The sequence below is a fragment of the Solenopsis invicta genome, chromosome 13 (assembly GCF_016802725.1).
Source record: "Solenopsis invicta isolate M01_SB chromosome 13, UNIL_Sinv_3.0, whole genome shotgun sequence".
NCBI classification, from domain to species: domain Eukaryota; kingdom Metazoa; phylum Arthropoda; class Insecta; order Hymenoptera; family Formicidae; genus Solenopsis; species Solenopsis invicta.
The window spans coordinates 2,777,082-2,804,916 of record NC_052676.1 but is presented as its reverse complement, the minus strand read 5'-3'; the positions used below and the strand labels follow the sequence as shown (position 1 = coordinate 2,804,916).

At 35.9% G+C, this 27,835-nt stretch overlaps 1 protein-coding gene across 4 annotated transcripts; it reads right to left on the bottom strand.

Moving 5' to 3' along the window:
* Positions 1-90: 90 nt before the first annotated feature.
* LOC105194172 (chitin synthase chs-2) lies at positions 91-27,716 on the bottom strand. 4 transcript variants are annotated; one of them, XM_011158942.3, is made up of 14 exons: positions 27,371-27,716; positions 14,825-14,938; positions 14,185-14,435; positions 13,630-13,923; positions 12,677-12,886; positions 10,138-12,054; positions 9,758-9,912; positions 8,935-9,240; positions 7,297-7,544; positions 6,606-6,909; positions 5,236-5,412; positions 2,230-2,391; positions 1,850-2,078; positions 91-1,522 (listed from the first exon to the last, which is right to left on the bottom strand). In XM_011158942.3, the coding sequence occupies exons 2-14, from the start codon at positions 14,935-14,937 to the stop codon at positions 1,185-1,187; spliced, it is 4,704 nt and encodes a 1,567-aa protein (XP_011157244.1). In that variant the 5' UTR covers position 14,938; positions 27,371-27,716; the 3' UTR covers positions 91-1,184. The 4 variants fall into 4 exon arrangements, with proteins under 4 accessions (XP_011157244.1, XP_011157245.1, XP_039312562.1 ...); XM_011158943.3 differs by lacking the exon at positions 5,236-5,412 and adding an exon at positions 4,801-4,977; XM_039456628.1 differs by lacking the exon at positions 27,371-27,716 and adding an exon at positions 16,388-16,711.
* Positions 27,717-27,835: the final 119 nt, after the last annotated feature.

Below are 27,835 nucleotides of genomic sequence, written 5' to 3'. Positions count from 1 at the left end.
ATTCTATTTAATAATTTAAAAAAATAAAATAAATCAACTAAATCTTATTCAGCCATGAAGCGGGAGGAAGGATATAAAAATACAATATGATTGTTTGAATGTAGTTTATTAAAATTATCCACAACGCACTTCTGGCATATTATTCCTATTATTATTATTATTTCCTTTGCTATTATTATTCTTATATTATACGCATACAATTCTCAAATATGCACGTGCAATTTACATACATCCGCGTTCATGCATTCATACGTAAGTTTTTACTTTAAATATCGATCTTATCACAAAAAAATGCAAAAAAAATAACGGAGCGAATAAGCGTAATCATCGCGGTCACCGTTGATTTATCTAACGATGACAATACGAGAATTAGGTCCGCTTCTTTTAACTGCGTTACATTATATTTTCTGCATTTTTAGAATGAAAACAAATATATATATCTATTGAATTTATCTCGAGATATGGAAGAGAAGAAAAAATGCAGAAAAATATACAGGAAATGCAGTTAAAAGAAGAAAAGGTAACATACCTATTTTAATACAATATTAAAGAAATACAGGATATATTTCTTTATGCATTTCAAACAAAAAATGCTATATTAATGACGAGAAAGAGCAATGAAGAGCAATGACGGAATATTAAAAATAGAAGAAAAGTATGTAAAATGTATTCTGGAAACATGAAAAGAATATAGGATCGTGCTTCATTAGCTAAATTTGTGCGGCTCTTTCTTCCTTGTATTAAAACAATTATTTTGTGGCAAATATTATAGTTAACGGAGCGTCCTAGATATTAAAACATTACAGCTTCTCTTAAAAACCGCACGAATTGTCTTGATCGGCTCATAACGTAACGAACTCATTTTCAAACAGTCTTTTACGCCCAATATTAAAAAAAAATTTGCACTGATTTTCATCACACTTGCGTCACATAATCTCGAAACAGCTTTCCATTTTGAGGTGGTCAGGAAAGCATTGAAGGAAAGAAGAACGCTAAAAGCAGCTTGCGAGAAGAGCGACGAAACTGTTGTGCAATTTTCTTTTTCCTTTTTTCTTTCTTTTTAGAGATTCAACTCGAGAAGAAATTTGACTCAAAAATGAGTTCGCCGATAAATAAATTTACCGGATAAATAAATTCTTCGTTTTCTAATTTATTGCGACGAGGAGTTGGGACGGACGTGAACGTCACACGTTGGAATTCGCCTCTCGCCACGTGACCTGACTGCTGCTGAGATTCTGCAGCCGTAGACTGTTGCCGGGGCTATCCTCGCCCTCGTAGCCGGCATTCACGTGGCCCGCTCCGGACGTCGCGGCCGTGTGACCCTCGAAAACGTCCTTCACAGATATCTGACTGCTGCGCGACGGCCGACCCTGGATCCCGAGCGGATTGCCCGCCATGCCGTAGATATTGTTTGCGCCCAGGGTCTGCATCTGCGACTTCCGGCGCATCGCCATTATGCTGTTGCGCCTGCCCTCGAACGCCTTGAACGCCTCGCGACGCGTCGACAAATTCCTCGAGAGGCCTGGACAATTTTTTTTTTTTATATTATGAAAAACAATTATTTAATTTTCAAACTATTAAATATTACATTCAGAATTTTTAGAATTTACATTCAGAATATTACATTCAGAACTTAACTCAACCTTGCTCTACGCTTTATTTTTTTGTTTGTTTTGCCGGTTCTGTATGGAAGAGAATTTTCTTTTAGAATTTCTCAAAATCGTAGAAATCATGGGACAATACAGACTTTGAAGAATTTTATTAAATTGCGTTGTCTCACGTTTACTATTATTTTGAGGAAAGAGAGGATAAATTCTAAGAAGAATTCTCTACTTCAATTCTTGCTTACCTGCGGCCTCGTTCATGCTGAAGAAACGCTGCCTGAAGGCCACGTCGAGCGTGTTGATCGCTTGCGTTTTCCTGCGACTCTTCTCCAGGTTTCGAATCGTTTTTCGTCTACCGGGCCCGCTACCGCTGCCCTCCTCGTAGTCGCCTTCTATCCCGTCCAGTCTCTGAAGATCTCTCACTATGTCGACCGCATGTTTCGACAACAGAGCTTCCTCGGAGAGATCCTTCGTCTACGAAGATCATTGAGCGTTTAGATCATGAAACAGCTCAGACGCGTCGAATTGTTGCAATAAGAAATCCGTCAAATTTAAACGGTTTAAAATGACGAACCAGTTACAATAATTCGACAGGCGTGTAATTTTGTAAGAAATGTATATGCACCTTCTTGCAACAGTCTAAGCTGGTGCTGGCCAGAATGTGAGCTAGCGTGCCGAATCGGTGGAACAACATCGCAGTGAATTGTATCACCAGTATCAGCGCGAAGAAGAAGACGAACACGAGACCGATCGGCTCGAGTTGCAGGTATTCCTTCGAGATGTGCACCTGCAAAATCGCACGTGTATAGAACGCATTGCGATACGCGATAAAGCGTTATTTTTGGGAAGCAAGGTCCGATAGCGATCGAAATTTCAAGCCGGTAGACACTTACTCATTTTATTTAATTTTTAAATAATTTAAATTATCAGAACTGTATCATTTGATTTAAATTATTATCGAATCGTTAAATTAATATTAATAACCCAGAGAAAAGTTTCTTCGAGTCAAAAAATATTTGTTTGAATCAAAGAAATTTGTGCATTGCTATACTTAAAGAAAAGTTTCTTTGATTTGAAATTAAGAACGATTTCATTAATTTAATCATAACTTTTCTCTGAGTGTTAAATTTTTTAAATTGTTTTTGAACATTTTCCGCTTCAGATTATTTTCTTCGTAGAAACTCCACTTCAAGTTTCATTCGACAGAAAACGTGATTGATTGATCGCCATCGAAAATTCGACTCCCTTCGTGAGTACGTGCATCGATTAAGAACAATTAATTATAAGGATAGTTAGCAGTTAAGATTCTGTAATCATCGGTGGCTTTCGTGCGTGTTAAGATTAACACACCTATGTACATAAATTATACAAAATGTACACACACTTATGAACGAAGTAAGACGGGCTCGGTTGAACCCCCGACGAGAAGACACTGAAAGCAATTATTGCGTTATGTACGTTAGTGGTGCTCGTCCGCTGCCACCACTGGCAATATGGTGCATGATCAAAGTTAGACACAACAAAAAAGAAGAGACGTAGATCCGATGATCTATAGATCTCAGGAGTCTGTAGAGCCTCGGATCTAACAGTCTGCAATCCCAAGACTCTTACATGGAGAGACGCATCTATATTTCTCTTCAGTATTACTCGGTTCACTTTTTTAATAATATTTATTATTTATAAAAGAACATCAGTTTTGATAATAATAATAAAATTAAAAAAATACCAATTTTTTAATAATAGTAACATTTTACATACATAAACATTTTTATAATAATGTTTAGATATCACATAGAATAAAAGCATAAAACTATTAATATTTATAAAATTCAAAATTGCAGAATTGCCAAAAAATTATTAACTTCAAGTTTTTTGAAGAACAGGTCTCTCGATGTCCGTCTCCTTTTTTACATCAATTGTGCAGTCAAATTGATGAAGTAAGGTAGACCGAAGCAAATCAAATCAATTTTTTTTTCATAAATAAAAAAATAATAAGAAACTAATTTTGTGTTATAAAGTTTCACTATAAATTTTTAATTTTTACATTTTTTGCTTGAACTTTATATAATAAAATAATACATAAACATGGTACTTTCCATTGCACAATAAAAAAAATTCAGAAAGGAATTTGTCCGATTCGCTTCAATATTGGGAGCAAAGCGGATTACCAATTTAAAAAAAAAAAAAAAAAAAAAAAAAAATCAAAAGAAAATAAATGAACTAACTCTTTGAAAGAGCTTATTAAGTCTTTTCATTACAAACTCAAACTCAACTCAAATTAGGATCACAATTTTATATAAATATATTTTTATAATATGTCTAGTGTTTCCGCTGTAGAGAGAGCGGAAACAATAGATAAAAACATTAACGAGAAACAATAATTAGCATGATAAAACTGATCGTATGAAATAAAAACTAACTGTCTCAACTTATAGTGATCCGATTCGCCTTGTGATTCGATTCACTTCGGTCTATCCTACAATTTGATTTCATAAATTGATCTAATCTTGGTGAGAAGGGGAGTATGTTATTGTGACATTAATCTCTGGTTATTCCTAGTCAGGGTCACAAGAAAACATCTCCCACGCCATTCCATTCCATTCGACCCAGGTGAGGGTGAGGTACCTGTGCACGAGAATATTAATCAGAGACCTTCCACGTGCTATCAAACGAACCAGTTGGGTTAATAACATAAAAAACTTATGTACATGTTGAATCAGGTGCAATGTCATCACCGAGGTACAGTGCTCGTCTCCCGACGCGTTGGGATGATCCGATGAAAACTGATCTCTCGAAATATTATAAAAAATTGAGTCTAAAGATTCAATTCTCTAAGAATTGAAAATAAAGAATCGATAAAATTTTGAAGTAACTTTATAGCGTTGCAATTTTTTTACAAATTTCCAATCGTTTAATTTTCAATATTAATTGCTTTCTAATTAATTTAAATTTGAATAGTTTTTTAAATTAAATTTTATTGATTTGACAGTATTTGATCATTTTGAGTGAGTATCATTTTGTAAAACTTTCTCTCCTACGAATCCATAATAATAATAATATTAATAAAATAAAATCTTTCCACAGTGATCATCCGAATACGTCGAGGGAGACTTTAACAAGACACCGTGAGACTTTAACAGGACACCACCATGGCACCGACTTAGTCCGTTCCCCCTGATGCTTGATCATCGGATACCTCCGAGGTCTCCTCAATGTAGGTGATGTTGGTCTTGACGCCGAGCGGCCAGATAACGTGCAGTTGATCCTTGTTCAGCTGTAGCAAGAATACGATCAGAACGAACAACGCATTGAACATTAAAAATGCGAACACGCTCTTGTTGCGTAGCTCGATCAGGTCGGCGGCGACACGGGCCTGTTGCGTGGTAGAAATGCGAGAGAAACAGAAAAAAAAGAGACGGCACGAGATTAGAATAGCAAGTATAAGGGAACTCCGTCGATCGGTTCGTCGATCCATCGATCCTTCGTTATCTCAGTTAACGATTCGTTCGTTAGATCACGCGAGTGATCGCTTATATCGTTTAGATTTAACGCTAACTGATTTATCGTTAACGATTCGCTCGAGATAAATCCACGATCGAGGATGCGAGGCGTCGACGGAGTTTAGTTTTACCTCCATGGTGGTATGATCATATGTGACGTTCGTCTTGATGCCGAATGGCCACTTGATGTGTAACAAGTCTTTGTTCAATTGCAGCAGAAAGACGATCAAGACGAAGAGGGCGTTCATCATAAAGAATGCAAAGACGCTCTGGTCGCGTAGGTCCTTTAGATCTTTGGCGACTCGTGCCTGATCGGAGCAGCATGGCGTACATTAATTCAAGTATATGAAAAACGCGTAATTAACAAATACCCTCTGCGAAACATAAAATTACTTTACTTCAATTTAATTTCAAATTTCCCCCTCGATATAATCTTTTCCAATTTTTATTTAAATTGTTTTTAGACAAAAATTCCCTCTTTCTTAAACTTAATTTAATTATTTTTAACTAGAGAACAATTTTCTTCTAAATTATTAATTTTGTTCAGTTGTTTATTATTTGACTGTGCGATCATTGAAAAGCAAAGAATTTATAACTCTTATGGCCATTTCCACCAATGTAGATTGACTTTAATCTCAGTTCAACTTACTCTTTATCTTTTTCCAATTCTTAGAACTGAAGTAAGATAAAGAGTAAGTTAAACTAAGATCAAACTTAATCTGCGTTAGTGGAAATAGGCATTAGAGATTTTTAATAACACACTATCGTTTCTTTCATCTAGCAGAAAAAGTAATGTAAAACAAGCTGGTTAGGAGAATTAGGAGAAATATAAATACTTCACGAATAAATTTGTTTCTTCATCCTTGATCGACAGCTTACAATGACAAAGACCTATCGTGAGAAAACTGTTCTGATCCCGAAATTTTATTCTATTGTATCATAAAAAATTAATTTACATTAGTTAGATATTTTTTATGAAAGTTTATGGAACTTTAAGTACAAAATGAATGTCTTTTTTACGTATACTCTGCGAAAAAAATATGACTGATAAAAATTGACTGAATTTTCAAAATTACGAAGTTCAACCTTGCTAAATAAAAATTGTAATTAATTTTTTTTATGTAAGTTTAATCCTGCGGAGATCGTGATTGATCTTACAAATACATACAAAAATATTTTCAAATATTTTTGTAATAATCCGTTTATTCCATTCTAGAATTTTTTTAACGTTCTGCTATCAGAAATATTATTATGTATAATCTCTGTTATCTTATTTTATAAGAAAAAATATTTGGGCATATAAAGATTCATATTTTATCATATTTATAAAAACAAACATGCTTTTTTCTTACATTTATACAGGTTTCTTGCAAAAATTGTTATCGCTCTCTAACTTTTACACTAGTGCATTTTTTAGATATACCCCACAAGTAATTTTTAGGATCATGATCTCCGCAGGGTTAAGAAAAGATTGTATAAAGTCCTAGTTTCGTCCTGTTACCTTCTCCGCCTTGTCCTCGTCGATTGGATAGAGATACTTCTCCAATAAATCCTTCCAGAACTGCTCTTCCTGAAGCGACAGCACATCCACCTCGCCCTTCTTCAGACCGTCGTCGTTCAGCCAATATGGTCGTGAGAGGAAGTTGCTGCCGTCGCGGTTACCTTCGGTATTCTGACTGGTCACCGTCTCTGTCTCGCTGCCTTCCTCGTCCTCGGGGTCCTCGCCGATGGCACCCAGGTGGTCGGCGGTGCGCGAACCCACGGAAGAAGCTCTCTTTCGTCCGTGACTGTGAGGATCCACCGCTCTGCAAAAAAAATCAGTCTTAGAGAATTGATCTGATTAAGGATGTATAAGACATTTCTCAAAACATTAAGCAAATTATGAAAAAAATTATAAATGTTTTATATTGCATTTGAAAGTAGCAGACAAAATTTGATAGCAATTTTTTATCTAGATAAAAAATTATTTTATTAAGAAGCATACATGTGCACTACTAAAAATATAATTAATAATAAAAAAAAAATCTGAGAAGTTTTAAAATTTTTTGAAATCTCTTCAGAGAAGTGTTTTAATTCGCCAAAAAATTTGAGAAATTTTTTTTTTAAGTTATAAAATTTATATAGAAATTCTGAAAAATTTTTTATGAAAGATTCTGAGCAAAAATTTTCATCCGTTGCCGTTTCTTTCCTACCTCTCGATAGTCTCGAGCCTCTTGCCAAGCTGCTCGAGCGACTCAGCGATCGCTACGAGCTGCTGTTTCTCGGAGGATGGCTTGCCGTGGGTGCAAAGCAAGCATTTGAACAAGCCAGCGAGCGATATCTCGATGGAACCCTGGTCATCGTCGTTGGTACCCGCGCCGTTCTGCAAGAAGCCCAGCAAGGACTTTTGCTTGGCCTTGCGCTTCGCCTCCTCAGCTTCTCGCTTCTCCTGCTCGAGTTCCTGAATCGCATAAACATGTGATTATGATAAACACACAAAAAACTCGATTCTTACTCACCATATATTTCTCATTAGGTTGTGCTAATTAAGTTAAATAGATTGTATGATACTGTGGAAGATACCAAAGCAACAGCATAATATTAAAAATATTAAATAATATTTTCGGAATATTGTAACGTTTAAAGGAACCTCGATTAGTGCAGATTAGTCTGAATTAGTAAAGTGAGTGGAGATTAATTACCGCGCAGCTCTTCTTCGTCTCAACTTCCCGCGTGCCCCAGGAGATATCGTTGAGATTGCAGAGAGAGTATATGATTAGTAGCACGTACATTGAAGGTACCGCCAAATAATAGATTAGCCCGTACAGCAGGCAATAGAACTCGTACGGGTGCAAGAGACCCGCGGCCACGAACTCGCCAATCATGAGGAAGAGGAACCACGCGCTCGGGGACATCACGGATTCATACACGATGTTTATCGCGAACGCGACGATCACCGCAACCATCATTATCGCGTATATGGTGCTGATCACAGCGGCTATAATCACCTGTCATCAAGGATCGCCAAACTTTTGTGTGTACGTGTGTGTGTGTATGTGTGTGTTAGTCGGCTGTTGTTCTAAGCGAAGCTTAAAGCGTGATGAGTTCTTAAGAAGAAGCGAATTGCTGGAGGATTATTTGATGAGAGAACTTCATTGTCCCCCTATTCCAAAGCGCAGTCTCATCTGGATAGTACGTTGAAGAAGATGCTTGTTCGAATTGCTTCAACTTGCGATTAAATACGTGAAATAATAAAAATACATTTTATTTGGCGAACAAATAAAGAATATTATAACAGTTATCTTTATCTTACAAAAAAAAATAATTTTTTTAAAGCATCTACATCAAATTAATTAATTACGTAGACATCAAATTAATTATGTAGGACGCTCAAACTGATTTCTAGAATGCTCAAGCTTTTTAGCATTGCTCACCGTGCTTGAACTTCCTTCAAATTAGATTAACGATCTAGCAAAATTATTTTCAGATCTGCTATCTAAAATTTGTAGAATGAAATGTCACTTTAAAGAGTGAAAATTGAGCTTGTTAATTTGCCACTCCAAATAAAAATCAAAATTCACTCTCATAGGAGTGTCCAGCTAAATTTGGAGAGATACTTCAACAACTCATTTTATTGTGATAAAAGTGTTCGAAATATTAAAGATATTAAATATTTGTCATAAAAGTATTGTTGTTACACCCCAAGAAAAAATATTGAAATGATGACAAAGCGATGATCGAAAAGAATTAAAAACCTTCACCGTTCCAAACACCAGAGATATCTTCATTTACTTAATGTTAATGTTAAAAAATGAATAAAAAAAGAAAAAAAAAGATCGGCACTGACGAACCTTCTTGGTCTTTTTCGTTTGGACCTCTCTGGTGCCCCAGGACACAACATTAAGATTGATGATGGAGTACAGTATGAGGAGCAAGTACATAGACGGAATGGACAACAAGTATATGATGCCGGGCACGATGCACCAGAATTCTTGTGGATGTAGGCAGGCTGCTATGAAGAATGAGCTCGACAATGATATTAAGAAGATCGCCGAGGGCGAACCTATGCCGTCCTCGCCGAGCTGTAGGGCAGTACCTACGATCACCGCCATCATGATCATCGCGTACGCCGTCGACAGGATCTGAGCGCATAAAAGCTGAAAACCACCCTCACTCTTAATTTTCTTCCTGTCCCATACTTGAAGGCACTTGGGGACGGATTTGAGTATCATATCAAAAATCGCAAATGTTGTACACGGGAAGAATTTACAATCAAAATCATAATACTATTATATTACTATTTAGCAATATTTAATCAAGCAATTTCATATTATAGAATAGTTTAACTAAATTTAATTAAATTAATTAAAATTAAATTGGCTCAATTAACTTAATTAGATTTTATTAAAATTTTAGTAAAAGAATAGCAAAATTCTTCAAAGACCATATTCCATTGATTATTCATGATTTTCACGATAAATTAAAAAAAAAAGTTCTCTTCGTCTAGGAAAAAATAAACCAATATCGCATGAAGTAATATATTACTGTTATTATGTATAATTAAAAATTCTGGTTCCAATGAAAGTGAATTCCGCGAGCGTAAGACGATCACAATGCGTCACAAGAAGCGAAAATGCGGACACAGACGCAACAAATTGAAAGAGGCTTTTTTACCTGTACGTTTGATTTACAAGTGAAACAGATGATCATAAAAAGCAAGATGGGAATAATGTTGTAGTAGAAGCTGGTCCAGTTGTCGATTTTGAAAGCCGCCACGAAGGCACCCACCAACATGAGAAAGATCGTGCCGGGTCCGAGGATTGTTCCACCTGTTTTAATCAAAACCAAAAATAATCTTTAATTAATACTTTTCAATTATAATAGTATTTATACGTATGTATCTCAATATTTATAAAATTATAATATTAAACTGAAACACTTTTATTTTATATTAATTTAATTGTAATTTGATTTAATTATCATAATTTATCAAACTAAATCTAATATGCTATAATTTAAATGATTCTCTGATTGGATTGGAAAAAGTGACTTGCCCATCAGTAGGATTTGATACGAGATGTAGGGCAGCGAGATATTGTCGTTGATTTTGATCGTGCGTTTTGCATCCATCAGCAGATCCATAATGTTCGCAATGGTGGAGGGCACCCAACGGCGCCGTTGGTTGTAGAACTCGTTAAATCCTTCCGGTGCGTGGGTATAAGCGTCACTCGCTGCGGAATATTCCACCCTGTATCCTCGTTGCAACAGCAACGTGCACAGCCAACGGTCCTCTCCCTGATCGTACTGCACGTAGTGTCTCGCCTCTTCGGACTTGGTCGTGTATTTCTTCATCACATTGTCGTCCATCAGTGCCTTGCCGCGGAACAGCGAGAAGCATCCGGGACTACAGAGCACGCATCCGATCATGTGTTCGGTAGCTTTCTGCAGCCAGTGACCGATCGCGTACTCGAACATTTGGTACCACACCATAGGTCCGGAGCCAACTGGATGAATACGACCGCAAGCGGCGCCCAGGTTCTTATTCTTCTTCATCAGATCCACGAGAAGCTTCACCGCCGCCGGTTGAAAATCGATATCGCCGTCGAGCGTTAACAGAAATGTATTCTCGGCAATGACCTCCTTGCGATCGACGCTGATCGGCAACTCCATTAGCCGATGACCCAGCAGGTAATACATGTACATTACCTGACTCCATCGCTTCCTGTGTCGAATCTTGCTCTTATCCTTCAGATGGGCGATCATCTTCGTCTTTCCGGGAAGAGTCCAGACCAATCGTCCACCGTATGGAGTCGGATATTTTTTAGGTGCTCTCACGTGCATTCTCGTTTTGTGCACATCCGACGCGGCCTCGTCCAGCGTGCCGACTAGTAATTTTACGAATCTGTTCACTTGTGACTCGTTCTCGTCGTGGTCAGAGAGTTCAAATGCGTCGTCAAAGAATATATGAGTTTCGAATTCGTAGTAATCGGGATCGACGACCTTGAGATATTTCTGGGCAACGCGCCGCGCGCACTGGTCCTCGTCCAGGCGCAGGATACTCTTCAAGAACTCCATCATCTCCTCCTTGTTCTCATGCCACATGGTGGCGCAAGCGTAGATCCTAGTTACGTGATCGCTGCTCTTCACTGCGGACGGAGGTGTGGTCGAGCCGTCCGTCTGCTCGTAGATCGTCTCGTAGTCACCGTCGCCTTTCTCCTTCTCTATCTCCGCCAGATCCTCAACCTTGACTTCCGGTTGATCATCCCTTCTTCGGTTGAGACCCATCGACTGGTCGATCAGCAGAGAGTCGTACATCGGCACGACGAAGAGCTTCTCCGTGGCCGCGAGACGCTCGCATTTCGGCGTCCAGATGTGCAGGGTAATCCAGGTTTGCGACAACAGCCAAAGCAGCCACACCCAGGCGTACTGCCTCGACACGAAGTCATTGAGGAAATTCGGCAGCGGTGACTCGTAAAACAGATAATCCGGTATAGTGCCGTGGAAGAAGCACGGATCGTTGTTGCGGAGGCCGCACGCGGCGATCAGCAACGATATCGACACCGGTATCGTGAGATTTACTGGAAACGCGTAACTGAAGCCTTGGATCAGAATCTTGCAGGCAAACTTGCCAAACACGTAGGCGAAATAAGCGCCAGAGATCTGCAGCAGGAGAACGTAGATAGGCGTGCTGATGTCGGCGTTGACAACCTCGGTGATGTCGCCCGTCAAAATTTCCGAGAGGTCGGGCAGACTGGCGCCATTTATCGACTTGATGGATGTGACGGTGATCTTGTGATCCCCAAAGGCGCTGCTCAACATGAACAGATGCCCGACAGTCTCTCCTTTGAGATATAGGATCAGTATCGAGCTGATGAAGAACGCCACGATCTTCCAGACAGACACCAGCAGGTACGTAAAGTAACGCGTCAGTCGCAGCTCCTTTTTCACTCTGCCGAGCGATCTGATTAGACCTACGAGAAGAAATCGGAAGAAATGAAGAAGAAGACATTTGTGAGTCAACTATAACAATTTAATTAATTGATTAAATCAAGGTTGTAATTAAGCCAAACACGAATAAAATTATAATAGATTTAGGTATATATATACAATTAAATACTTAATTTATTAAATAAGCTATTCTACCTTGGCGGAAGAAATTCTACATAAATTTAATAAATGTTAGAAAACTGCTAAAATTGGAATACTTGTCAATTTTAATAATTAAATACATATTTCTATGAAAAAAATTAATGATTTCTATAAATTTCTATAAATTTGTAGTACTTGTACTTATTCATAGAAATTTTTTCCGCAAGAATAAGCTACTTAGAATTGTGTAGAATGTTGTAATTCATTGTAATTTAACATAGTTTCACCGAGAAATTCGCAAAAATCGCAGAAACGGCACTCTACAAAAATACAAAAATTTAAAAACGTTCAATTCGATCATTTTCATGTTTCCTGTAGTATTCTCAAATTTGTGTAAAACTTTGTAGAACTTTTTCCGCTAGGACACGAAAGATACTCAAGCTTCTAGAATTCGATTTAAATTTGAAATAGAAGATGTAGGCCGTGAAGAATTAGGTAACTCACTGATCCGACTCTGCGTGGAAACGTAGTTTTCCCACCATCCGCACGAGACGAGAAGAAGCGCAACGGGGATCAGCCATAGGGTTCGTCTCGAGCTGTCCAGAAAGGGCCAGAGGACGAAGCTGGTCGTCTGGGCGGCCAGGGCGGCGATATCGACGAGAACCAGGACGAATCGTTTGGACTCGTCTTTACTTTTGTTACGGGAAAGTAGGCCTGCAAATGTGCGCAGCAGCGTGTTTCACTTCGCCTATCCTCGCGTGATCGCTACTTTCATGATTATTCGCTCGGCAATACGGAACCGTGGAAAAATCGAACGCGAAAGTCGGGCGATCGAAAGCAAGCGGATCCGTCCGCATTTCTTTTATTTACACACAGTATATTGATCGTAGATCGTATAGCATTACATTATTCGGCAAATGCAATTATGTTAACGTACATTAATATTGCAAAAATAGTAGATTAGATTTATTAAAATGGATAATTGAGTTATTTAAATTATTAATCTTTGTTTTATTTAATATTTTAAATTTATTTTTCTTTGTTTTCTCGAACCCTATAAGTGCTATATTATTTAATATAAAATAATATTTTTAAAATATTATTTAATATTAATAAAAAAGTGGTTATATGTCCACTTTTATCTCCTGATAATATTATATGAATGTTATATAAGAAGTAAATAATATTTACTTCAATTTTTTAAATTATTGGGAATATTACAATTTTTAAATATAATAATTATAAAGTTTATGAATAATTGTGTATAATAATTTACATTAATGTTTCAACAAAAATAATTTGTATAATATTCTAGGAATATTGTAGCGCTTATAGAGAATAAACTTTTTATTTTGTACTTTTCCCATTTCCCTCACTATATTATGATTCTTGACATACTCGAAGCTCAAATAAGGTAAAATCGAATTAAATGGAAAATTGAACTGAAGTTAAGTTACCGAGCATTCCAGGAACGAAGCACACGCAGTTGGTCAACATCGCCCCTTTGACGACGTCGAGTTCCGGAAGCACCGCCAGGAACATCAAGGCCAAGCCCACCACGTGAAACGTCTCCATTATGAAAACCACAAGAAAGTGCCCCAACTGCGGTTTCTTCCATGACTTGAAGATGCACATGCGGATGCTGCGCACCAGCGTGCCGAACTCCGGTACCGCGAACGCGATTATTATGCACCATATCCACGCGATCCTCTCTTCCTCTGGCAATGTCACTATGTACTGGTTCTCTCGATCTGCAAAAGGATAATAATGATCAAAGACTGAAACTTGGAAACAATTGTTAACTACTATAAATATATCTCTTTTTTTTTCTTCTTCTTCTTCTTTGTAATGATTTAATTAAAAGTAAAAATATTCTATTTGTAAATATACAATCTTTAGTCATGCAAGTTGATCATCATCAATTGGTCGAATTATCAGAATTAAGTTTATTTTATTGAATTAGATATCAAATTAAATTTTTCGCCAGGGTGAAACTTATATTTAAATTCTACCTAATTGTCTGTTGCAGTAGAGCATTTTTCTGTCCTGTCGTAGCTGCGACGTCATAAAGAGAATCGTGCCCTTGGCGACCACGCCACTTCCCAACACTATGACGAAAACAAACAAGTAGATGAGGACCTTGATCACCTGCACCATCCTCTCTAGGCATTTCTGGTTTGCCATGGAGCCCGAGTTCGAGTCGGTCTTCAATGGCGGATTCCGGAACACGTCCCATCCTTTTGTCTCGACAATCGTGCGTTGACTGTATTGAAACAATTAATTGTTCATTATTCGCTACATTGACAAACGCAAATGAACATTTAATCAGCATTTGATGAGCTTTTCATTCAAAGAGAAAGAAAGAGATTATTCCTTTTTAATTTAAGTAATCTATGTAAGTTATTTCTTCTTAGATTTAATTAAAATAATTTTTATTTAATCTTCATTTAATTTATATTAATAATTTTCATCTTCAATTAAAATCTAATATGACTGTATTAAATAATATTCAATATCTCTCAAGTTTATGACTTTCTCTCAATTTTAACTTTCCATTTCGGTATCATACTTTATATTTAATTTCTCTTTCGTCCTTGAAACTATGAATCCTAGGGAGAAGAAACTATTAATAAAATGATGAGATCGTCATACCTGCCGGCGTAGTCCTGAGTCAGAGGAGTGCTTTCACCATCTGAAAAATCATCCGGGCCGGTCACCATGCCACCTCCTGGTATTACGCCATTCTGATGTTGATTCTTCGCCATTCTACAAATTGATAAATTTTTATCTCAATTTTATATTTTCAATGTTTCTAATCTTTAAACGAATAACGCAATTGTGATAATTAAGTGTATTAATAATGCACAAAAGTATGCATAAATAATAAAAAATTTTACCTTCTTTGGGAACTGTGTGTACGCGTGTATAAACCGAGAATCAAATTATTAATATTTAAATGTTTTAATAAAAATCATAGGCTTGAAATTATACATCTAAATTTATATGAAATATAGTTCGGAGAAATGTATTGAAATATCGAGTTTTAAAACATAAAATTGATATTGTTTCTTCTCTTCTCGTGAAAAATTATTTACTAGTTAATAGGCGCATGACAAAATGATATTAAAATTTAGTCAACAATGACCAAAAATAATGACGTTAAATTAACAAAAAAAATGATAGGCTAATGGAACGAACCGATGACAAAATTTCAAGACGTTAAAAACACGAGACTTTGTGACTATTTTTATTTTTCAATGATCTTTCAGAGAAGGTTTTAATAACCTGGTAACAAATGTTCATACATATATATAATTATATATAAGTGATTATCTATGATTATACGAAATTATGCAATTACCCAACCACCCAATCTAAGTCATAAATACTACGTTACTTAATTTCTGTAATTATAAGAGCAGTTAACCACCCAGGTTATCCGCTATCAATGTTACTTGATTTCTGTGATTATACAGGAACTGACACTTTGTGATGATCCATGAACACTTTATATTAACGGATATAAACTTGCAATCAATTCAGTATATGTAAAAACATGGAACCTGTGTAATTAAAATAGATTTTTTTCATAAATAAATGAAATACGCGATTTTTACTGATTTTCATACATGCATAATACATGCATCTAAAATAACTATTTCATACATGCATCTAAAATAACTTTTTTACTCGTTTGAATAAAAAGAATACAATTAGAAAAAAGCAGGAAGAACAAATACAATCCGAATTCATGATGAATAATTTATTTTGTACTTTAATTCGTTTGAATCAAAAAATAATATAATAGGATGTGAATTAATTTTATAGTTCAAAATGATGAATAATGTGTTTCGATTCATTTGAGTCGTCCATTTAAATTCAATAATACTCCGGGACTCTAAAGTGCAAATTCGGATAAATTAAAATAAATTGCAACTTTCAACTCAATTGAATTTATTTTTGTTTGCTGGGAATAAAAAAAGTTTCTTTGAATCAAAGAAACTTTTCTTCAGCTGTATAACAATGCACACATTTCTTTAACTCAAACAAATATTTTTTAACTCGAAGAAACTTTTCTTTGAGTGTAAACTAATAATAATAATAAGTAGAGAAATAATGATCCGGCAGGGGGATGCAGAATTAAATTAACAACGAAATGCAGACGTGATAATGAGAAAACGTGTCTTCCCACTTCTTGGTCACAAACTTTTTTACTTTTTATCGCGGCCCCTGATTCGTGTCAGCCTTCAACTTCTTGCATCCTTGAGTTCACAATCCGCGAGCGTAAACTTCACTGCTTAACAATTCTATTATTTCACTTTTTTCATCAACAAACATTATTTCCCGTTTGCGCGTCATTAGCCGCGACTATAATACAAGCGAGCGCTAATTACTCGCTAATCCGTCATCATTAATCAATTCAAAGTCGCCGACCGATCTGCGCACGCGACCTCATATAATTTTCAACATACGGTGACTTAACGAACTTGGCGTTTATCGCGACGTCATCGCGCATTCGCGCATTTATCTCTCCTCAACATCTGGCACAACGCTCTGCTCCCCCTCTTCCGCGGGGGAGACCAGGCCCCGCGGCGGGGGCGCGTGCACCTTTGTTCAGCGGCGGGCCCGCGAAAGAGTCGCGGGAAAGAGAGAGAGAGAGAGAGAGAGAGAGAGAGAGAGAGAGAGAGAGAGAGAGAGAGAGAGAGAGAGAGAGAGCGAGATCCGGGGTTTCTGGTTCCTGGACTTGCGGCTGAAAGTGAAAGGCTTGAAACGAAACGAAGACGTGGCAGATAACGTAGCAAGGACGTCCACTGCAACTCGGCGGTGGCTCCGGCTCGCCGCCGCCGTTCCGCCGCGGCCGTTGCCGCCCTCGAGGCCGAGAACCGCGGTATATCCCTTGGAGAAGACTCCCCCCGGACCCCCCGGTCGTTTCTAAAATCCGTCGGCGCCGCGCCGCTCGTCGGCTAGTTCCCTACGTATATACACCCTCTTGTCCTTTTCTTTTCCGCGCTCCTTCATCCGCCCCCTCGCTACCCCCTTCGCATCTCCGTCCTCGCGTTTTTTCGTCTACGTCTCTCGATAAGGACACGACGGGATGTCGTCGCGATGTTCCCGCGGAATGCACTTCGCGAGGAAGAGGAGAAGAGACACTCGGCTCCCTCCTCAATTCGGCTGAAAATTAATTAAATTGATCAAACGTTCAATAATTATTGTATTTATCGATGAAAAATATTTTTTATATTATTATATCACTAATTAACATGGATTTCAAAATTTTAATTAAGGTGTTCTCTCAAATTTAACGGGTCTAATTTAATAAATGTGTGAACTTTCTGTAGAAAACTTCTCTGTTACGCTTCTGCTTCGCAATCGTGGGAAAAACGCGTTTGAAGAGCATTTATTTCAAGACGCACACTCTCAAAACCGTATTTTTATTAATTGCATTTGATGTATGAAATGAAAATTACACACATTACAAAATTATGGAAAGCACATAATATTCGTTCTTTCAACTTGCATTCGCAGAATGGTTGGGAAATTTTCTTCGTACACATAGTTGCTATTTAATTTACACTCAGAGAAAAATTTCTTTGATTCAAAAAGTATTTGCACCAAAGAAATTTGTGCCATTGTTACACGGTTAAAGAAAAGTTTCTTTGATTTGAAGAAATCTTTTATTAGAATTAGAGAAATAGTTCGGTTGTGCAACGCAAATCTCTTTTCGTAAATGAAAGAAATATATTTTTAAAATTAAAGCAATTGAATTATTTCTGACATTTCTGCCTGTAATCTCTTTGAATTAAAAAATTATTTGTTTACATTAAATTAAACACACAATTTACCAACTTTAACAAAGTCTAATAACGTCATTTTTTTAAATTAAATAAATTGTTATTTTCAGTTCAACTTAAAGAACCAAGTTAAAAAAATGATTTCATCAATTTAACGATAACTTTTTTCCGAGGATATAGAAAATAATATCAGACATCAATGCAACAAGATTTTTATAATTGGAACAAATTACATGTTTTCAAAGCGTTTAAAAAAATATTAAGAGAACACTGTTTAAATTTTCGATCGATCGACCGATTTCTTTTATATTTTTCTGTTAGAATTCCCACCGCGAGTCGCGTCGAAACTGCGAGGAAGTCGCGTACCGTTAGCTACCAATTCGGAATAATAAGTTTCTGGGACGATGCACGCGATCGGGTGCGACGAACTGTCATTGCTTGCGAAAGGGAATGCGGTTGATCGGAGACAGCTGATAGTTAAGTGCTAAGTTTCTATAATAATAATCGGTTAGCCCTGCGGATTACGATACGTCGTGATTCAAGCGTCGCTTACGAAAATTTAGCACTTCCTGGTGAAAATTTATAAACGTTTATACGAGTTTGAACGGCTTTCACAACGACTGAGAGTCTTTAGAAATTTTTATTTGTGAATTCTGAAATATATTTGTAAATATATTTTCTTATCCCTATTATATATGTTTATCCTATAATCCCCTCCCCCCAAAAAATACTTTAATCTTTTCAAATTTCATAAAATTTAATCAGAAATTATAGAATTATGAGAAATGTTTGAAATCTTAGGATATATTTTAGAATTTTTTTTTTTATATATGTATACGAAAAATTCTAGAAAAGATAGAAACTAGCAACATTTCAGAAAAGCATTCCACTTTGTATAAAAAAATCGAAAAAATCTTCCAAAAAGTTATAAAGTCATAAAGAAATTTTAAAAAATTGTATAAAACATTTTGAAAATTTCTGAGAAAAACTTTCACTGGAGCAATAGAGGAGAAAGTGGTATTGTGACCCTTGTAGGTCTAATGGCCACTCGTAATATCTCCGTTATTACTACGAATTCTGGTGATTACTTATGGAATCATTTCTTTAGTAACTCGCTGTTATGCAGTGGCTTAATTGTATCAATGTACAATAGCCGACATTTAATTATTATAATCCATTTTTACTTTTGAACATTTTTAAACTTTTTCAAGGTTTGATAAAAAAAATACTGTTTTTTTTTAAACAAAACCAATTTTTAAATTTATTTTTGTGGAAAGGCCACAATACCAACTTAACTTTTTAACTAATTTTATAACTTTGTCTAGAATCGATCGAACAACGCATGAACGAATAACCATTAAGTTTTTAATTTAAAATATTGATTATTAACAAAGTTATTGTATAAGATGCAAAGGGAGGATCATGATACCACCTTCTCCTCCATTAAACGCCTGTTAAGAGTATTCTTGTGTTTCACTCGCGCCGAGGGATATAATAAAAGTTATAAAAGATTCATCCGATAAAAGACGGGCTACCAAGAACGACCAGTCGTGAGCATTCCTTTGTTAAGGCTAATGAAACGTCTCTTTAGCGAAAAATCCATTTATCACAGATAGCGAAAGACTCAAACCAGTGTTCAGTTTATTGAACGCAACTGCGAATCTTGTAAAATGTAAAGAAAATAAGCAAAGATGTTTTGTCTAACGAAGTTTATCCAACAAAGATTTGTTCATCGCGAGAACGTAACAAGATTGGAAGAAACGAGATTGGAAAAGTCCGTTTATCGAGGACACCGAGAGCGAAGAATTATCCAACAAAAGGCCCATCTATCTCTCTCTTTGATCTTCCATCGAAGACTTTCGACGAGACAGGATATGCAGTGGACTCCGGCACGGGATCGTCGAAGAATTTCGCTTCGGTTCGAATGTGAGCGTGAGTCACATGTGCAGAAGGGAGCCAGAGAGTTCTCGGAGGAACGCGAGGTCACGTGGAAAGGAACGACCTTGCCACACGGCGGAATATATTTCGAGAATGGATTTTAACGCGACGACACGACGATCGGCAGCCGGATCCAGTTCATCGTCCTCGATCGCTCTCCCTCGATCGTGAAGCAACGCTCTTCTTCTTTTTTTTCTTCTTTTTTTCCGGCCGCGTTCCCGTACACGCTCGTCACACGACCGCTGGCTCCGTTTCCTCGCTCCGAGGAAGGAGGATCCTATCGTAGGCGAGTATACGTACTCACGATTTCTCGTCAATTACGTCTATGTACACAGGATGCAACGCAGAGCGCAGATCGGTATCGGTATCGAATGTCGACCGAGCGATTTGTATTTGTCTTTCTCGTGGTTGAAATTCTCAATCGCGTAATGCACCTCTCTTCGTTCATCCTTTGTTAAACGGTATTTTATCTATTGAAAGAAAACTGATAATAAATAATATCATTTACTTCTCATACAATATATTTCAGAAATACTATTTAATATTAAATAACATTGTAGCACTTGTAGAAATCTGATCTACGTATTGATTCAAGTGTACGAAGTTAGCTTCCCCTTTTTTGAAAATTACTATTCTGAAAGTTGTTCCAGGTTGTTCTAACTTTGTTCCACATCGTTCCAAAACGATATTACTTTTATTTCTAATGGTACTTCAATAAAACGAAAAAAAGACTATTTTTCTAGCTGCCCCCCCTCCCCCCTTTAAAAAATTACACGTTTTTTTATCGCTATAGATTGTTCTAGTTGTTCCAAACATTGTTTCAAAAGGACAATTCTATAAGTGGTATAAATAACTTCATACACTCTATTGATCTACTTATCCAAATTAAGTTCGTACACGCGTTTCAATTATCAGCATTATACAATTGGATTCGAGCGTCGTGGGAAGAGGGAGGCTTACCTCGCAATTCCATGAAAGGTTCGGCGATCGAGCCTCTCTCTCTCTGTCTCTCTCTTTCTCTCTTTCTCGAGAGTGAATTTTTCGCGCCAAAACGCAAAACCGTTGCGCGCTATTTTCTAAATTCTCCTCGCTACGCAATCTCCGCGGCTCGTTCGCAACTCCGTGCGCGAAACTCTCGACCGACGCTACGTGACGGCGCGGTGCATGGCGTAGCAATATCCCGCAGTCTCATAACGCGAGCTTACTTTCTCTTCTTTCCTGCGTAAGTATACGTGTCGCACGTCGCGGTAACGGTAACGAAATCTATTTCTACGACACACCGGAGACACACAGCACGCACGCACATCGGCTCCCGTGATGCGATCATCCGTCTTCGGAGATCCGCGAGAGCGCAGGAAGTGAAAACAGAGGGATGGGATTTTCCCGCAACGCTCTCGCTCCTCGCGATCAGAGTCCTATCAGCCTTTATTATCTGCTCTTGTGCGATCGATTGTCCGACAATTGTGACAATGAACAGCGTTCTTTTAGCTTTCGTAGTCTATAAAATCTTTAGCTTTCGTAGTTCGAGAGTTCTAAAAAATACTTTTTCTAAAAATTAATCTCATAATTTTTAAAAGATTTGTTTTAAAAAAAATTTATTCAGATTTTATAAAAATTTATTAGGAATTATAAAATAGGAAGTATTAGAAATAGGTAGAATATTTCAGAGTTTTTATTATATGAATAATTTAAAAAAAAAGAGATTATCTTAAACATTTTAAAAAAATGTTCCAATTCGTAAAAAAATACAAAAAATGTTCTAAAAAATCAAGAGAGAGGGCTTATGTGAATCAAACGCTATTGTTAGTGTGTATAAAGAAATTTGTGTTTTTGCACGCACTAACAACAACGTTTGACTCGCATTAGTCTTCTTCCTTGATTTGTTAAATCTCGTAAGTTCTCTGAATTTTTTTCAATGTTCTAAAAAGTTAAAAAAAATATAGACATTGAAAAATTATATAAAAGATTCTATTTAAAAAATTATAGAATAACATATGTTAGAAATCTTGGGATATTTCAGAATTCTTATATGAAGAATTTTAAAAAAGATATAGACTTTCTCAGCATTTATAAAAAAATGTTTTAATTCGTAAAAAATGAGAAATTTTCTAAAAGTCAATGAAATAAAAAGAAGCCAATAAGAGATAACACAGGAGATAACATTTAGTGCGTAAATCACGCAATTTTATTTCTTAAAACTTCAAATGTTTCGACACAAGGTTCGGCACGTCCTCACGAAATAAAAAAGTTGCAGCAAAAGCTTGGATTAATCATTGGATCAAGCCCGTCTTAATCATTCGCGGTAAAAGCTATTGTCAACCACAAAGTTGTTAAACGATTAAGTCAAATTAATGATAAATCGTGATAAAAAAATTATCAGAAGCGGCCAGATATATAATGTATCAGTTTTGGCGGACGACGATTTCGTGTAAACAACGCAAAATCATTTTTTATCGCTATTGACTATCAATTTGATTTAATCGTTTAATAATTTTATGATTGCAAACTTTTACCGCAAACGATTAAGACGGGTTTAATTTAATAAATCCAAATTTTTGTTGCAACTTCCTTGTTCTGTTCATCGAAGATGGCTCGAATCTTATAGGTTGAAACGTTCAAAGTTTTAAAAAATAAAATTGTATTATTTGCACACAAAAGTCCTGGCTGGTGTTGGCTCTCATTGATTTTTCTTTTCAAAACTTTATCTTATTTCGTTTAATTTCTAATAAATTATAAAAAATTTTGAAAAAAATTCTTACTAGTGATATTTTTCCGGATTTCTTTTTCTTTTAAGACAATCTACTTTAATCATTTTAATATTTCTCTCGTTTGAGAGCTCAATAAAAAATTCATCGATAGAGTTAGTTGTATCTTTTCATATATTATAAAAAAAACAAGCTTCAGTCTTCAATTTTATTTTTTCAAAAAATTAAAAATATCTAATGCGGCCTCAGCATTAAAACAGTTTTTTTTTCATATCTTTTTGAAAAACCTTGTTTCTTTTTCTTTTTAGAATATTAAAAGCATTAAGTAATGATACTGATGACTTTAAACCTCTTCTCCTTTTTCCAACACTACAGTGACCATATTTTTTTACTGTCAGAGAAAATAAACGATAAACCTGAAAATTTTAGGGCTTTGTTCCTACACGTTACCAAACCAGTTTGTGAGTGTCAGGAGTCTGCACATTACGATACTTGCTTACACAGTATACCAAAATAAGATACCGTGCAATTTTTCGATAGTTTGAAACTGGTTCGACTAGTTGGACTGTTCTGAAATAAATTCACGATTTAAATCTGAGATAGGTTCGAAATAATAAAAAATAAAGATTATTCTAATCTGAATAATTTTAATAAAGAAGTTAAAACATATAATCAAACGACAAAGCGAATTATATTTAGCACAGAACTAAATTTATCAGTTGTCTCCATAAAACATATTAAACATTGAAAACTAATTAGAAAAAAAAAAATTTCCGTAATATTGTCAAAATAAAAGACAAAAATGAATTTTGGGAAAAATAAGTGAAACTAAGTCTGTAAGCGCGTAATACAATATTATTTATAACCAAATGTATAGTAAAATAGTATCAATTAAATATTTTGTCAATATAATCAAAAATAATTTAATTTTTCAAAATGTTTAATAAGCATTACCAAATCTGGTATAAGTTTACCAAATATTTAGAAACATTACAAATTTATTTTTGGTTATATTGAGCAAATATTTAATTGATATTATTTCACTGTACATTCAGTAGCTATTATCAAACTCTTTTGAAATGGAAATAAAGGACATATGATCACCGTATATTCATCACATGTGGCACACACGCCCAATTACCTGCTCTCGCTATCGCGATAGTGTATCTCTCGATACGAAATCGAAAAAATTGCGAGAAGCTTATCTTTCCGGAAATTTGCCTGTCGTTCAATACCGATAACCTCTTTCCCCTTAATCTGCGATAATTAAAGGGATCTCAGCGGATGATTTCACCGAACTCGCCCATATCCGATAAAGAGCACGATGACAACCGTGGGGAAATATTTTCACGCAATCGCTTCCTGGTTGCGCGCTATCGCGCGTCTTCGTCTTTGTCGCCGTCCCATCCTATCGCGAGATAGGATCGACGAGATCGCGGGCGGATCGATGGCGACGCAACGCGGGATCGAGGGATCACCGAGCGCAATTACACGTGGATCGGCGATAGTGAAAGTAACGGGCGCAAGGTCACGTCGTTCCATAAATATGCAATTATCGCCTCTCTTTCCCCCTTCGGGGGCCGCCTCGGTGCCCTCTCTCGCAATGCGCCGTGTCTCGTCACGGGGATTCGCACACGCCGCCCCCTTACTCATCTCCCAAGACGATCAATGAAGTTCTCGAGAGTAAATGCGAGATCGTTTCGACACGGCCGCGTTTGCGTTGGATGTTCCCGTTACGGTATCGTCCCCGGCTCCTTTCGTCATTGTCATTTTCCGGACCGCTCTGCTCGTTAGATTCTTGAACAGCCCACCCCCAGAAGATTGATGATATTGCGCAATAATGTCGCGCGATATTTCGCTGAGCAATTCAAAATGAGCACAAAGTAACCTCCGGATCAATAACATTGTGCAATAATATTGTACAACATCCTTCCAGACGATTCGAAATAAACCCAATGTAATTTCCAGATGATCAATGACATTGTGCAATATTCGAATATTGTGCAACGATATTGAGTGCCTGGGGGTCATGTAAGGATACACTTTACACTTATTTTTAAATAATGAAGAAATTATAGATTGTTCTTCATCCCATTTAAAAACAATACAAAAAATTTGATTTTCTATTCAAAAATTATTTTAGTAAAAAGTAAAAATGCTTTGAAAGTATATTAAGAAATGGTAAAAATATCTTAAGTACTTAAAGCATTTATATAAAAAAATTTAGACTTTTGTCATTATTTTTTAAATTTTATAATAATAATAATAGCAAATAAAGTAAATAAAAAAGACGTCTAGTGAATGTGTTCAATGAAAAAACTGTTATACCAAAAAGTCAAGTAATAATATTCATAATTCTTAAAAAACTAATGGCAACGTAAAATTGTTTAATCTAAATCAACTCCATATGTATTTAAAAAAAAAATGTATAAAATTACGCTAATTAGAAAAAAAAAAATATATATTTCTTTCAAACATAACTGTTGTATGTACAACTACTTTTAAAAAATAAAACGCAAGTGGCGTATCTTTGTATTCCCATTTAAAAGTCTTTCGATATTAATTGAAATGTTATGTTTTAATAAAATGTAAAATTTAATCATTAAGATAAGAATTAAAGTGGCAACTGTATAAAATAGATTTACTTGAAATAAAAAAAATTGGTGAAATTTAAAAAACTTGGTGCTAGAATAAAGTAATAATCCTATAAGAATAAAGTAGTAACGATTACATATAGAGATGAAATTCATTGTTACTTATAAATTGTTTTCCTAATTCGATTAAAAAGTAGTTGTATTATACAATAGTTATATTTTGAAAAAATACATTTATTCTCTTTCTAATTAGCGCAATTTAAAAATTTCATACAAAAAATGCTTGTCACTTGAATTGAATTACATTTTAATTTTGTGATTTACTAATTTTTTAAAAGTATGAAAGAGAAAATATTGTATTTATAATATAAAGAACTTAAAAATATTCTTTATAATAATATTCTTTTGAATTATAAGCCTTTGTGTGAAAAGTGATTATTTTACGTTTCGTTAATACGTTTCATTATCGATTCCTTTTAGTTTTTATTTTCTATGTCGTTTGTTAAATTCTTTTTTTTTCCATTCTGTCGTCACATTATCTTAAAAATTGAAATTTAATTATGGTAAACATAAATTGCGTGCTCTAGTATTAATAATTATAAATTTTATTCTACTTTCTATTATGTTTCATTATTCTCCATACCTTTTAGTTTACTATTTTTCACATTATTTGTTAAATTTTTATTCTTTTTCTCATTTTGTCGTCTCATCGCAATATCTTAAAATTTTTGAACTTTTAATAATAACAAACATAATTCTATTTTCTATTTCATATTGTTCTAATATTAATAATTCTAATAACGATTCTAATCTCAATATAAAATCCTAAAAATTTCGAAATATAAATTGTAATGAACATAAATCTTGCATTATTCTAATATTAACGATTGCAGTGATAACTTTCATCTCGCGTTTCCATTGCGAAATCCCTCGCGATATCATTAGGTCTTTGTCTCTTGGCACACTCAAGCGTGCAAAGTATGAGTGAGTTTCTAAGATTTTAGCATAGATCCTGGCATATATATACAAATATCACGTTACTTTTTTTCAGCATGTTATAAAAATTCGAGTAGCGTCATCGATGTTGCCGGATTCTGCGCCTCGCGAGTCTGCGGGCGATCACTCGAAATCACGGAATTCCAGGCTTCCCGTATGGAAACTTCGCGTGGCGCATAGTTTTCGCGTAACGGCGTATAAACGGGGCACGCAACAAAACTACTTTCATTTCTGCTCGCGGCGATTAATAAGTAGGAAGTTAACCCAGTAAAGCCGCGATTACGGCGCGAAGGAACCGTAGCGTTAAATCACAATTCTATAATTTTCTAAAGTTCACGGTTTTTAATCCCGCAGCTTATTAAATCTTTCGTAATCTCGTATAGAAATTTGAAGGGGCGTGGAAAATCCTTGAGAGGCTTTCGATCCACCAGATTAGAGAGCCGTAATTACAATATGAGCGATTTTAATTAAATCGCAACTGTTTCTACTTTCTAAAAGAATTCTCGGATTAATATTGAAACGAGTTTGATGATTTAAACCTTGAACATTCAAAATTGCAGTCTTTAAAAAGCTATTAAGTCATTACCGTAATAGCACATGATATCGTACGAATATTGTACGATATTGTGAATATTCTAGAATATTCGTACGATATCTTATGCCATTAGAAAAAAAGAATATGAAAATAAATTTATTAAGAATTTTAAAACTACAAACATAAAAAATGCTTTTAACAATCGTATCCCTTTGAGAAAAGAAAACAGTGATTTTATTTTATTATCAGACTATTTCATTAATTTGATCGAACGAGTCAATTGTTCATTATTAAAATTATTTTATAAAAACAAAATTATTATAAAATTATTATATTAAAATAATGTTAATAATTAACAATCTACTCTTAAGTTTATCAAAATTTGATTTGTCGTTAAATAAATCTATGCTCGATAAAATAAATAAGAGAAATACAATTTTGAAACGATCTAATGATAATACTAACAATAAATAAACAAACAGTAATTTTTTTAGTAATTTAAGGGAATGTCAGCTACTAATGATTAATAAGCAGCAGCTGCTAATTGAATATCGATGATGCCTGAGTGTTAGTAAACACGAAGCTAGCGCTCGGTATCGAGGTAATTGTTGAAAAGATAATAAGTGAAGATCTCGTACTTGCTAATTGGACCTTTCGCTCTCTACTGAATCCTTGTCCTCGGTGTCCTCGCGATGCGGGCGATCATAGTCGACGGATGAAACCGGAGGGCCGCATCCGCTTCCTGGATTCACCTTTCCAGGATGCTCGAGTCTACCTTCTTTCTCTCTTTCTCTTTCTCTTCTCTTTCCCACTTGTGCAATATCCGTTTACGTGGACCGCGAGCAACGTGGAGCCCCGAGTGTCATCTGGCACTACGGACGCGCGAGAAAACCGTCGCGACGACGACGGAATCAGTGACGACGGGAACGGTCCCAGGTGAAAGCGGAGTCGAGGTGAACGTCGGCCGAACGACGACTGCCGTGGCAACGTCTACCAAGGTATCGGAGGAGGCAGTTCTCGAGGAGGGCCGCTCGCCCCCCGCCTGGCCGATGTCGGCGGAGAATACTTTCACGAGAGAGTAGGCAGAGAGCGAGAGGCGAGAG